Genomic DNA, 14,974 nt, shown 5'->3' with positions numbered 1-14,974 from the left:
GTATGGATGAAATTTGTAATTTGAAATTCCTAAGTTCAAAGAACATTTATCTACAGCTTGATTTTATGCTTGAAACTTCCTATGCTTCATAGCAGTTCATAAAATATTAGGAGGAAAAAACTTTTTCCTGTCATTCTCTGCAATTTTCCTTAGACTTGAGTAAAATATACAGAAACTTTTAAAGAAAAATCAAAACCTGGTTCCCCCTTATAGTTTTCTCATTGTTTAAATTATATCATTTACCCAGTCCAAATCCTTTGCTTATGCTCTTATGCAAACATACTTTCAGAGCAATTTGAAGTAAATACAAATTCACAAAATGAATAAAGTCATTTTAATAACATTAATATGAAGGATGACGTTATTTTACTGAAGCTAAAGCAGAATGTTGAGTTTAAGAGCAAAGATGTAGCCAAGTTGAGTTTTTGTGTTTTGGTATTACCAATACGAATACACAGAATGCCTATTTGCAAAGGATAACTATATAATTTAAAATATTTTCAAAGCTTTTATGTTGTGTTGAAACATTAAGAAAAACAACTCATTTTTACCCCAAATTTTGCAAGACACCTATAATTGTGTGAAAATTTTAAAGCACAGCCCAAATGGCTATGGTCACTTTAAAAGTTTAACATTTTTTCTTTGACTGATCCATTGACTGGAATGAGCTTTTAAAAATAAAAATTTGAACATTGAAATCAGACGGCTGTACCTAAATGAGTGAGAATAGTTTGAAACATTTTAGATCAGCATTTGGATACAAAATAATATTATTTATAAGAATATGTATCCTTTTTAATTTAAACAGAATGTAAATTTATATTATTTATGAAATATATGAGTACACATATTCTTAGAGAATTATATATAATGAAATATTTATATCATATTATTTATCTATATAAATTTATTCTTGGATAATTTATAGATCTCCAAGACTATGTCCATCTATCATTAATTCTTGGACTCCATATTGAAAAACACTGATTTACAGTATCACAATAATAATTTCTCTTCTCTTTGGTCCTCTCCCCTATTACATTGATGTGTGTCTTATTCCATACTGTATTATAGTGAATTATACATGTGTTGACTTTCAAAAGAACTTAGCAGAAATTAAAAATGTTCTATATTATAACATTTCAAATATATAGAATGGATTAGGGCTAACCATTTGCCTGTGAATCTGAAAGGATAATCAGTTATTCTACCCATTGCTTGGCTGAGTAATATTGAATAACTCATTGAGAGTCAGTCTGTTAAAATGAGATACTCCATCGTACATATCTGAAATTGACCTGGTATGCCAAAACTCTCCTCTCCTTTCAAATGAAAAGGCTCAGTGTTTTCTGATTTTTTTTTTTTTTTAACCATATCTCTCACTGGATTCACGTCACTGATTTCTATCCTCAGAGTATTTGGAAGTTGTATGATTTAATATATATGAGCTAATTTATTTTAATACAGCAATCATTTAAAATGAAACTCTAAGTACACTTAAGAGTTGTGCATTTCATTTTATGAAAATTTTATCCCCCAAAGTATATAAAAGAAATAAATGTTCAAAATAGTTGTATTTATGCATGTTGATGGATTTGGGGCTGTACTTCTAACCTCTGTAATGCATGGAGAAATAAGATGGAGTGACAGGAGAGTGAATGAAAGGATAGGGATATGATCTATCTATGTGATAAGTCAAAAGCCTATATGATTAAATTGGAAGGTAAACAGTGGAATCTCTGAGATATACATGGGTATATATAGGTGTCCACCATACGTTTTTTTCAACTTTTTTTGTGTGTTAAAAATGCTTATAATAAAAAAATTGGTGGAAAAAAAAAGGAAAGAAAAAACCATAAGATTTTGGTTTAACTTCTCTGGTGAAAAATTATACTGCAAGTATGGCTTTTTAACATGGGACCATCCCTTTAATGGTGTTTCTCTGTCTCTCTTTCTCTCTCTCTCTCTCTCCCTAAAGCTCCATTCTGACTTAGATAAGGGAGAGGGCACAGTTAAATACACCCTCTCAGGAGATGGCGCTGGCACCGTTTTTACCATTGATGAAACTACAGGGGACATTCATGCAATAAGGAGCCTGGATAGAGAAGAAAAACCTTTCTACACACTTCGTGCTCAGGCTGTGGACATAGAAACCAGGAAGCCCCTAGAGCCTGAATCAGAATTCATCATCAAAGTGCAGGATATTAATGATAATGAGCCAAAGTTTTTGGATGGACCTTATATTGCTAGTGTCCCAGAAATGTCTCCTGTGGGTGAGTAAGCGAATCAAAATTCTGTCAGATGAGGCGAGGCCTTTTCAACATTTATTTTCTCCAGGTTGATGGAAATATCTTGTTTGTAACTCAGAAGATTATTCCTACACCGTAGAGGATACAATTAATTTCATTTACTTGTTTTTCTACTTAACTATTTTTTCTTCCTGCTCTATTCTAAATGTATGAATAGATACATAAATATCTAGGATATATAACATTCTTCACTATTTTACAGTCTTTGCATTTCCCTGAATTCATGGAATTCCTTTGTACTTTAAGTACATAACTCACTTTGTACCGTAATTGATTGTCATTGCAAATTCAGATACCTACACAGTGCTGGAGGTAACACCAAATACCAGATAGTCATTCTTCACTCAAAATAAATTATCCAAAGTATGTATTGCATCTGAGTCTCAAAGTGGTTCAGAAAGGGATGTGTTGCATTCTTTGTAGCTATCCATAGAGACTCTGAGAAAAGGTATTGTACCCTTTGTGGCTATAAGTAACCTACAGTAGTTATTCCATCAAACTAGGAAGCAAATATCATTATGAAGTAATTACTAGAATAAATTTACAATTAAGCTATAGTATCATCATCATTCTTAATAATTCAAATAAAATATAAATTCAACAACTTCAATTCTCAAAGTCCTATAATATGTATTTTAAGGTCAATGAGTTAAGGATTCCAGCTTTACTGACAAGTTTTAATTATAAATTTTATTCCTTAGTCACCACTGCCAATCGCTCAATTTATTTCATAGTAACTTCTGGTTTCTAGCACATGTGTAAGGTAAAGTTACTCATCACTTCTAGGTTTCAATTTGAAACTCTCGTATATGAGCCATTGTTACTATTTCCCATGTGTGACATTTCTCGGAGGGCTTCTGCTGTCCCCACAACCATCCCAGACATGCAAGGAAGATTGCACAGACTACCCTGAGGGCAGACGCAGGTTAGTGGCTGTAGGAGTTGTCACATGGACTTACCATAAGTGCACTTGAAATTGTGTCTGTGACCTTATCAGGCATTCAAAGACCATATTCTCTCCTTCACCTAAGAAATCAGCTCAGAGGAGTTCACTTCGATTTAAAATTTTTGTATGCATATTCAGGGCTGCAAATCTTTTATTCAGTTTCTGCTTTTTTTTTTTTTTTTTTTGAGCTGCCTCTTTTATGCGGTGCTATGATTGCTACAGATTTAGAAATACAACTGGGAAAATGTATTAGAAACTAGTCCCTGAAAATGGGGACAGCTGTTTTTAAAATTGTGTCTTGGTTTTACACAGGCAGAAAAATGAAGGCAGTACTTTGAGGAAAAGTATGACCTTTAAGAAGACAATGCAATCCAGTACATAAATTCTTTAACCTGGTGCTTCTTTCATGTAAATTGGAAATATTTACACGAATTTATGGCCTTTAGTGACACTTTATTACTGAAACAGCATCCTTAAAGCAAACACACACATCCTTCTACAGTATTAGAAAGTTCTGTCTTATTAGATAAACAATTAGGTTTTTTGTGGTGCCAATTAGGATAAAGGATAGGGTCGCAGAGCTGAGCCCTTGTATAAGGAGTTTGCAGCTAGTGCCTGAAGAGAGAAATAAATCTGGAAATTCAGGCAAAGGGTAGGTGAGTGAGAGAACAAAGTGGGCCCAGCTTTGGTACTGGGGTGAGAGAGAATTTGCTGTGCTGCCACGAGTTATCAGAAAGATCTATGCAAGAATAGGTTCTTTAAAATGTTTTCCCATGTACCATAACTGAAATTTCTCATTGGTTATTCAAGAGACCTTAGTAAATACCTAAACTGATTTTCAATGCACCCTCCCTTTTAATTTTTTTTTTTTTAAACGTGATGATCCATTTATTTATTTACTTATTTATGGCTGTGTTGGGTCTTCGTTTCTGTGCGAGGGCTTTCTCTAGTTACGGCAAGCGGGGGCCACTCTTCGTCGCGGTGCACGGGCCTCTCACCATTGCGGCCTCTCGTGTTGCGGAGCACAGGCTCCAGACGCGCAGACTCAGTAGTTGTGGCTCACGGGCCCAGCTGCTCCACGGCATGTGGGATCTTCCCAGACCAGGGCTCGAACCCATGTCCCCTGCATTGGCAGGCAGACTCTCAACCACTGCGCCACCAGGGAAGCCCCCTTTTTTTTTTTTAATAACAGAACAGTATTTCTTTTGAATGTGGAACCATAACATATGTTATGAGTTCACCCAGGTATTCTTGGACTATATTAACATAATATGCCCTTTTCAAATAAATACTAAGTAGTAGAAACACCGCTTGCAAATTCAGTATTAGAAATGAGATACCTATCAGGCACTACTTTTGCCATCCTCTGGAATCCTGCCTATACACCTATAACCAAATACACCCGTTAGAGACCCAGTTAGATTTGTGGTATTTCTTGTTTTGGCTTTTACCTGAGCAACTTAAAGCTAGCCAGAAGCTGCTGTGTGTCCAGACATAACATTTATGTCCCTAGAGCTCCTGAACTCCATTCCCAAGCACACCCTTCTTACCATATGGAAATGGTTTACTGCTCTATGTCACTTTATCTAATGATTATTCTTTTCTTTATTTTCTTTTTCCACATTCCTTCTAGGCAATTCCTGCTTCTGTATCATTTTCCTTGGAATATTAACATAATGTTTAGTCAACACCAGATAGAACTAGCCATGGTGTATTGGGCAATATAACTATTGCGGCAAATCTCACTGTTGGCTTTGTATATCTGTGCTTGAGGTATCCTCTAGGAGATAACTGTCCTTTCCCAATCACTGAGAATGTTCTTATTTCACTTTTAATAAAAGACTCAACCAATTTAAAAAGAATAGAGTAAAATAGCTTATTGTGTAATACAAAAGGTCAAGAAATAGTCTATTAGGCAAATGTCAGTTTAGCGATAATGGATTGTACATCTGAAAATATGATGAACGATTAAACCAGGAATACAAAAAAACTAACAGGAAAATTATAAAAAACATAACTCTACAAAGAGAGGATGGTGGTGAGCAGGGTGGGTGGAGATTTTAGAGGAAAATCAATATTTAAGATTATAAGACTATGGAATATATTTAGTTCCCAAAAGTTGAAGAAAATTCTAGTGAATCTATGAATTGTTTAAGAGAAAGGTCACTTTGTCACTTGTGCTACATCCAATATGCCATGGAAGTAATTGATATTCACAGATAAAGTGCTTTTACTCTGACCTAAGGAAATTACTTAATGATCCAGATATTCCCCAACTCAAAGTTTCTCCTTGGAGACAAATTTGGACGTTATGAATGTGGTCTTAATTCTGTAAGATCACTAGAGTAACAGTGAATTACAGTAATGTGCCTTCTTTAATATCTGATGATTTTGCATCAGTAGGGTGTGCAGTTTAAGTTACTTTTCCTAGAGTGCTGACATGTTTAACATCTTTAAATCCATATTCATACCTGCATTGTCTTCCTCAGCCCGAGCTAAACCAGTTTTAGGCTGCTGATTTGGTTATTTGTAACCAGGTCCTTATGACACATTTTATAGATGTCAATTGTGAATCATAATTTATTAAGTAAGACCTACCATTTCCTGAGCAATAGGTAGGGACCAGGTGACCTAATAGAGATTTGCATTCCTTGTTTTATTTAACCATTACAATAACTCCGTGCAGTATTGTTTACTATTTGATCTTTATTTTTCTATGAAAATTCTGATGGATCAGAAAGTAGGAATTACACCCAGGCTCTTTAGAACAAAGTTAATTGCAATCAGTTGTACCCTTTTTCTAGGGTTAGTAGCTTCTAAAATTTCTTTGGGAGCTTTAAATTTATTTTTTAATCTCAGATGAACTTGTAAAGACTTCAGAATTCATATTATATTATTGTATTATATTATAATTTGAGGATGGGGGTCCATGCTTAAAACAAAAAAATCTGAGGAATATATGTCTTATCCACTGATTTTAAAAAAATGTTTAGAAAAATTTAAATAAAACAGGATATACCTAAAGGAAATTATACTGCTGGTTTCATAGAAAAGTAAATAACATGTACCCCCTTGCTTTTTTCTATGAATTGTATTTTGATTTACATGGAGTTTGGGGATATATTCCAAGATGAAATTGTTGGTGGAGTTTTTGGTAGGTTATTAAACAGAGAATATTTTCTACATGGTCACACTTAAATAGTCCACCTCCAAGAAGGAAATAGTGAAGGCTGTGACTATATTTAATATTAATTTATTATACCTTTATTATGATTTTGAAACATACGTAAATCTTCACACTTCCTTGCTTTCACAGAAGTGTTATAGAAAGAGAAACCAAAAAATGATAAAGAAAACACCTTATCATACAAGCCATCCATGGCCACATAGAGCAGCTCAAGTAATATAGAATGAACAGGCAAACTATCATTGGTTTCTATCTGTGCCCCATAAGCATAGTCCTTGTTAGGAGACTGGAGAAAGAATGTTGGCTGTTTTCTACAAATAAAGACATTCTCCTCATACAACCAAAATACATTTATTAAAATCAGGAAATTAACGTTAATGCATTATTACAATCCAATCCTTAGACTCTGTTCAATTGTCTCCATAGTGTCTTATATAATAAAAGGTTCAAGGTCAAAATCACCTACTGCATTTAAATGCCAGATCTCTTTAGTTTCCCTCAGTCTGGAACAGTTCTTGACTTTTCTTAACTTCCATAACTCTACCATGTTTTCCCTGACCAGTTATTTTTTAGAATGTCCCTCATATTGGGTTTGTCTGATGTTTCATCATGTGAAAATTCAGCGTATGCATCTTTGTTAGGTATATCACAGAGGAAATGCTGTATTCTTCCTGTTGCATTCTATCAGGTAGAACATAGTTTCAATTTGTCCTACTACTAATGATGTTCATTTTTATTACTTCACAAAGGTTGCATATTACTTATCTATTGCTGCATAATACATTGACTAAATACTTGGCAATGTAAAATAACAAGCATTTATTGTCTCACAGGAGCATGGATATCCAGGAGTGGCTTAGCTGGGTACCTTTGACTCAAGGTCTCTCAAGAAATTGCACCCACTCTGTTGGCTGGGGCTATGGTCTTAACTGGGGGGAGGTAGGAAATTGCTTCCATATTTATTCATGCGGTGTTGGCACGCCTCAGTCCCTTGCATGGACCTCACCACAGAGCTACTTCGCAATATGGCATCTGCCTGGCTCCAGGATGAGCTATCTAAGAGAGAGCTAGAGAGAGAGAACAGCTATGATCAAAGCCACAGCCTATTTATTTATTTATTTTAAATTTTATTTATTTATTTATTTATTGGCTGTGTTGGGTCTTCGTTTCTGTGCGAGGGCTTTCTCTAGTTGCGGCAAATGGGGGCCACTCTTCATCGCGGTGCGCGGGCCTCTCATTATCGCGGCCTCTCTTGCTGCGGAGCACAGGCTCCAGACGCGCAGGTTCAGTAGCTGTGGCTCACGGGCCCAGTTGCTCCGCGGCATGTGGGATCTTCCTAGACCAGGGCTCGAACCCGTGTCCCCTGCATTGGCAGGCAGATTCTCAACCACTGCGCCACCAGGGAAGCCCCTCCACAGCCTATTTATAATCTAGTCTTGAAAGTGATATCCTATCATTTCTGCCATATTCTAATTGTTAGAAGTAAGTCCAATCCACATTCAGAGAATGGAATTACACAAGAGCATGAATACATGGAAGCTGGAATCTCTGAGGGCCCTCTCTACCTACCACAGTGCACCACTGTCCTCAAAGGTATGTCATACAACATAAACTCAGCCCCTTTCTAGTACCCTAAAATGTTTTCCCCTTATTGTATTAGTTCATATTCCAGAAAATCATATAAGTCAAGTCCAAGTGCAAATGAGGTTCCTTAGACTTATTTCCTCTTGATCTGTAGACTTGTGATGCTAAAGTGACCAGTTGCTTATCCCACATACACCCAACATACAATGGTGAGATAGGCATAGGATAACTTCTGTAGACATTTCTGTTAAAAAAGGGGGAAAAGGCACATAATAAAAAAGAGTTACTGGGCCATGACATTTCTGAAATCTAGCTGGTAAATGCTGAATGCTCTTTGATTAGGTACAAGGGCTGGGAATATTTGGCCACAGATCTCAGTTCCACCATCTGGGCTCTTGGTTCTCCATTCTGAGTTACCCTTTCTTTTTCATGAAATATAGCATGTACTTGAAACTAAGGAACTCTCTTTGTTGGCTTCCTGCCAGTTGAATTCAAGGGGTCTAAAGACCTTTCCTCACTGTACAATCTCCAACTCTCCTTCTTCAGTCCACTCTTGTGATGTTTCTACATGTAGAACTCTTTTTAAGAACTTTGTAGGTGCTGTGGCTATCCCAGGAGTCCTCATGGGGTTTACTGAATTGGACAAAAAAAAAAAAAAACTCTTCAACATAAATTCTTCTCTACCTTGGCCCTGTTGGAGATGCCTGAAAGACAAAGCCCTTACATGAATTAGAATCCTTATTGTTTGCTGGAAAGAATCTTTGAGTCACACATACCATTAAGCTCTTAAGAGAGAATTTTTTCTGACTAGACATGAAGCCACGAAGACCATGCTTGATCTTACTAAGGTCCTGACAAAACATTTTATAGTCACTCTCATGGCTTTATCTTTTGACCATGCTCTCTATGTCCTGGACTTAAGCTTTTCTTAAAAGTCATTTCTTAATTTTAACATCACATGCCATCTGGAAAGATCAGGAATCTTCAAAAGCAGCAAGACCTGGACCCTTTTTGTTTAAAAGTCACTAGGTCCATTTTCCATTGTCCAAATAAATATAGGCAACAGTTTTGCTAAATTTCTGTCATTGCATAACAATGATGTCTTTTCCTCTAGTTCCCAATAAGATATTCTTACTTTGTTGCAAGCCCTCACCTACAGCCCTTCCAAGTGAGTGTTGATTCAATCAACAGTGTGTTCAAGGCACTACTGCCTGACAGTGCAACCATTCCCACATTTTAAGTATTTGTTATGGCAGCACCCCACTACCAGGTATGAAATTGGTATTATCTAGTACTATATAACAAATTACCCCATGATTTAGAGGTTCAAAATTTTAAATATGTGTTATCTCTTGGTTTGTCTGAGTATCTCTGCTTCAGAGTTATGGATTTCGAGTTAAGCTGGCTATCAGGAATATGGTCTCATCTGAAGATTCACCTGTGGGAGGAAGCAGTTCCAAGCCACTCATGTGGTTGTTATCTTGGAATTGACATCCTTTCACTTCTGCCATATTCTACATATTTGTTAGACAAAGGTGTGAATACTGAAGGCAGTCATACTGAGGTCCATCTTAGAGATTGTCTATATTAGGTGATGATTCTACTGTAAACTTACTCTTTATCTTTTCTGTAAGTATCACATATTTTGTCAAAAGGTATTTTAAAACTGGAGGAATAACTTAGCTCTCATCACATTTTCAAATTATCCATTTATTAATTTATATCTGTGTGGTCTCCAGGTTTTGTTTTCCATTAAATTGATTCTAATCGATTGTATCAACAAAAAATTAATCAGTTGATCTAAGAAAGAATTGGAAAATTTAATTTGAGCCAAATTTGAGGATTATAACCTGGGAAGAGCATCTCAGAAAGCTCTGAGAACTGTTCTGCCCTTTAGAAGTCAAGACACAGTTTATATAACTTTTTTGGGATAGAGGGCTGTGCATTAAATGATGTATTATTGACAGTTTACATAATCCAGATTTAAGTGCCAATGTGGTGAGTCATGTGACCCTTTACAAGATCAAGAAGGAATGTTATCTTGTAAAAGAATGAAATTAGAACACTCCTTAACACCATACACAAAAATAAACTCAAAATGGATTAAAGATCTAAATGTAAGGCCAGACACCATCAAACTCTTAGAGGAAAACATAGGCAGAACACTCTATGACATAAATCACAGCAAGATCCTTTTTGACCCACCTCCTAGAGAAATGGAAATAAAGACAAAAATAAACAAATGGGACCTAATGAAACTTAAAAGCTTTTGCACAGCAAAGGAAACCATAAACAAGACAAAAAGACGACCCTCAGAATGGGAGAAAATATTTGCAAATGAAGCAACTGACAAAAGATTAATCTACAAAACATACAAGCAACTCATGCAGCTCAATATCAAAAAAAAACAAACAACCCAATCTAAAAATGGGCAGAAGACCTAAATAGACATTTCTCCAAAGAAGATATACAGATTGCCAACAAACACATGAAAGAATGCTCAACAACACTAATCATTAGAGAAATGCAAATCAAAACTACAATGAGACATCATCTCACACCGGTCAGAATGGCCATCATCAAAAAATCTACAAACAGTAAATGCTGGAGAGGGTGTGGAGAAAAGGGAACCCTCTTGTACTGTTGGTGGGAATGTTAATGGATACAGCCACTATGAAGAACAGTATGGAGGTTCCTTAAAAAACTAAGAACTACCATACGACCCAGCAATCCCACTACTGGGCATATACCCTGAGAAAACCATAATTCAAAAAGAGTAATGTACCAAAATGTTCATTGAAGCTCTATTTACAATAGCCAGGACATGGAAGGAACCTAAGTGTCCATCGAAAGATGAATGGATAAAGAAGATGTGGCACATATATACAATGGAATATTACTCAGCCATAAAAAGGAATGAAACTGAGTTATTTGTAGTGAGGTGGATGGACATAGAGACTGTCATACAGAGTGAAGTAAGTCAGAAAGAGAAAAACAAATACCGTATGCTAACACATATATATGGAATCTAAAAAAAAAAAGAAAGAATGTTATCTTTTAAGGAGTTGTCTTGTTGGTGCCTGCTCTTCATTGTTGAGCAGGTATTCCTGCTGATGGGGGAAGTTAGGTCAATGCATAATGCAGATACACAATGCACAGTGAGGGGAGAGGGTAGGCCAAAGGGCAGAGAAGAATTTTTATGTTTAAATTTTTCTTGTCTTGCCGTAAAACATGAGTTTTATTTCACAATTGATATCATTATTTTAATATTGGAATTATTTTAAATTTGGCCAATGAAAGCTTCTTTAAGCTGATTTTTATGTCCTTTTAATATTACCCTTAATTAGCTGAATACTCCCTTACTCTCTGGCTCAAAAATATGTTTGGGACTTGTCTTGCTTATTTGCTGCCTCAGCCCAGAAGAAAGCTATTTCTCCAAGGAGCTCTCTCCTCACCCTTATGGAGAATAATGTTTAGAAGCCCCAAATCTGGCTGCAGCTTGCTCTTTGTTATTGGAGTATCATTGCTCCCAGCCCCTCTCAGTGGGTACAGCTAAAGAATAGATCTATGGACATGTACATACATAATATTTATTCCTGCATCCTTCTACATATTTTGAAAACCATGATTTTGTACCAATACCTTCAACTCCAATCTAACACAGCCATTCATTTCAGGTTTGTTTGCTTGTTTTTTTTTAATACTTGTATAATTTATAACTTTCTTCTCCAAGAGTGAGAAATCCAGCTCTTGTTGTCCTTAATATATTTTCTTATTTGATCAAGCCTAATCTTTCATTGCCACTACCCCTGCAGACCCCTTGCAGGTACCCTGATTACTTCATTCCAACTTTGAAAATCTGCACTGGCTGTTTCTCTTCTCCACTGTAGATGGAAGTTTTGCTCACCTCATTACAGCTCTAAATCCATACACAAGGCATTATTTCCCGCACATAGGTGACTTCCTCAATCTCTGATACCCCTTGCCAGCCCTTCTATGTGGACACCTCCCTCACTCTGCTTCAGTACCTTGATTTGGTCTATTGCAGCTTCTTCCCAACTCCTCCAATTGCCTATCTCTGCCAGCACAAAAGTTCAGCTAGGCTTTAGGACTGAATTATTCTAGAAGATAAGCAAAGAGGAAATGGCTTTCTTTGATTCTTAAAGGGACTTAGGGTGTTTCTAGAAATGCTTACCTCCGAGTTGTGTTTTCCACATGCATTAACAATGTTTAAATCAGGGGCCCTTCATTCGTTTTGAATTTCCTCCATAATTTGCTGAGCTGAGGCCAAATTTTGATATGAGAGGCCAAAAATGACCTAGGAAGTAGTTGATAAGGCCAGAAGCCAAAATAAATATACTGGTTTTTGAAAAAAAAATTTTTTTCCATATTGGGACATATATTTTCTATTCATAGTCAATGAAAAAGATTTCTACAGAGAGACAGGACAAATCTCTGTTGTAACATGTTCTAGCCACACACTGTGTGGGCACTGAACTTAAGAGTCCAAATCCATGCTCTACCACTTCCTAGTTGTGAGGATTTGCGTAAGTTATTTGACTTCATTGTGCTTTGGTTTTCTTACTTATAAATGAGGAATAAAAATACCTTATTCCCAGAGGTATACTGCAAGTAGTAAAGGCGAAAATGTATAACTAGCACTGATCCCAATGTCTGAAAAAAAATGCAGTCACTAAATGGGGGAAGATCCTGTTAATAATTTGGCTCTCATTATCAGGAAACTAGCAGGAGAATGCCTAACCTGTAGACATCCCAGCTAATTATCTTACCCCTTTTGTCTATATCATCCCTCCCTGTGACACACGAGCTCAATATTTACTATTGTTTTTTTTCAAACTATGCCAAGTCCATATAAGAACCTAATAGACTTTCTATCCCAATTTACATTTACTTTGGTGTAGAGTACTCTTTTCTCTTAATGTATAGAGACAAGCTGTTGATTTGTAAGAAACACCAATTATCAGATGACACTTTTGCTTTGCAATCTGCTGAGTGACTTTCACACATTTGATGAAATTGAGCAAGGCCTGGTGATCCCTCTGGTGTCAGCTGCAAAGTGTCCACAGCACACAGAACAGCAGAACCATTTTCAGGGCAATCGAATGTTATGACTATGTGTTCCAGGAGCGTTTTATTCCTCTGTTTGATTCCTATGTTTTTATTAGTGGTGCAATTGCAAAGGTAACACTATTGACAATGTTTGTGTGGCCTTGAGAGAAGCGTATGAATTGTTTTAGTAGCAGCACATTGTGTCCCGAAACATAAACCGTTCTGCACTGATAGTTGCTTTAGCAGCCACTGATCAGCCATAAATGTTAAAAATTAACAAGACGTTCTTTTTTTTTTTTTTTCCTAACCACCAAAAGACTCTAAGCGTTAAATAAATGTTAGCAGAAACTGCTTCTTGGCCACTGAGTGGTTCAAAACATTAAACATATTTTCAATGTATTACTCTTTTTCCAGCCTCCAAGTGGTTATAAACCTTAAATATGTTTTATAAAAACTGCTTTGCCAGGATGTAGCAAGTCCAGCTACTGGCAGGAGAGCTATCAACATCATTTTTCTTTAGAGTTGGCTTCCAGCTGTGGTACTGGTTTTTTGTTTGTTTGTTTTATTTTTTGTTTGTTTCTTTTTTTACCTTATTTGCTCTATTCTATTTATTTTTTGTACACAAAGGCAGGCAGGAAGCTACCTTGGCCCAATTGTCTCTTGCTTTATGATAAGTGATCATGGGAGAGCGGTTGCACCTATATAAACCCCTGAAGGCAACGGAGAGTTCTCTGAGGTTCAATTGCTTGTACTGGGTATTCTACATAGATGTCAGCTCCATTTTCCAAAATAATTTTTGTTTCTGCTTTCCATTGTGCAATGTGTTGAGGTATGAAGATGGGTATAAATTAAGCTTGGTATTAAGGAAAATAACTTCAAGCAACCAGACACTGATGGATTACACTCGTTGATCAAGGTGAAAATATTCCATCAAAAGAACAGACTCGGGCTTCCCTGGTGGCGCAGTGGTTGAGAGTCTGCCTGCCAATGCAGGGGACACGGGTTCGAGCCCTGGTCTGGGAAGATCCCACATGCCGCGGAGCGACTAAGCCCGTGAGCCACGGCTGCTGAGCCTGCGCGTCTGGAGCCTGTGCTCCGCAACGGGAGGGGCCGCGACGGTGAGAGGCCCGCGCACCGCGATGAAGAGTGGCCCCCGCTTGCCGCGGCTGGAGAAAGCCCTCGCACAGAAATGAAGACCCAACACAGCCAAAAAATAAATATAAATAAATAAATTAATTTAAAAAATAAAAAAATAAAAAAATAAAAAAAAAAAAGAACAGACTCAAAGACAGACAAAATGGCAAGACTACTAAGTTAATGAGATCTCTAACCCAAACATGATGAAGGACTTGACATCTATGTCTGGAAATAACTCAGCGTGACAACAGCATGCAATTCAAAGGCGGTAAAGAGCACGTCACTATATAAAAGTCTTTCTAGGAATTAGCAAAGAAAATCTGTTAATTTAACCAAATTCACAATAAAATCAAGAGTGGCACTGATTCAATTGAAAATATGAATCTGCTCTATTACTCCCGGCAGAGTAATTCACCAAGCCAAATAAATACTCAGAAAAGCTTTTATTTGTACAGAATCCAAGTGTTTTCCAAATCATATATTTTATTTTGCTAAATGTTTTATTCTATGTGTATGTTCAACAGATTCAAAAATTTATGGGACACCTATTAAGTACCAGACACTTTTGGGAATTATGGTTAGAACCGTGAGAAAAACAGGCAAAACCTCTACCTTCAGAAAGCTTTCGTTCCAAAGGTCTAGTGCAGGGGGCAGCAAACTACACCCTGTGGGCTTCTGGCACGTCAGCTGTTTTTACTGGGATACAGTCACACTTGTTCATGTATGTGTCATCTGTGGCTG

The 14,974-nt window shown here is 36.7% G+C and overlaps 1 protein-coding gene across 1 annotated transcript in view; it reads left to right on the top strand.

The window, feature by feature from the left end:
- Positions 1-14,974, top strand: part of CDH12 (cadherin 12) — a 1,005,439-nt gene that overhangs the window by 807,698 nt on the left and 182,767 nt on the right. Inside the window, exon 5 of the mRNA XM_007188231.2 lies at positions 1,979-2,273. Within this exon, the coding sequence (XP_007188293.2) occupies positions 1,979-2,273 (295 nt within the window). The remainder of the gene's footprint in view (positions 1-1,978; positions 2,274-14,974) is intronic.

Source organism: Balaenoptera acutorostrata, chromosome 2 (genome assembly GCF_949987535.1).
Source record: "Balaenoptera acutorostrata chromosome 2, mBalAcu1.1, whole genome shotgun sequence".
Classification (NCBI taxonomy): domain Eukaryota; kingdom Metazoa; phylum Chordata; class Mammalia; order Artiodactyla; family Balaenopteridae; genus Balaenoptera; species Balaenoptera acutorostrata.
The sequence above is the reverse complement of the archived record's forward strand: the minus strand, read 5'-3'. Positions and strand labels throughout refer to the sequence as shown.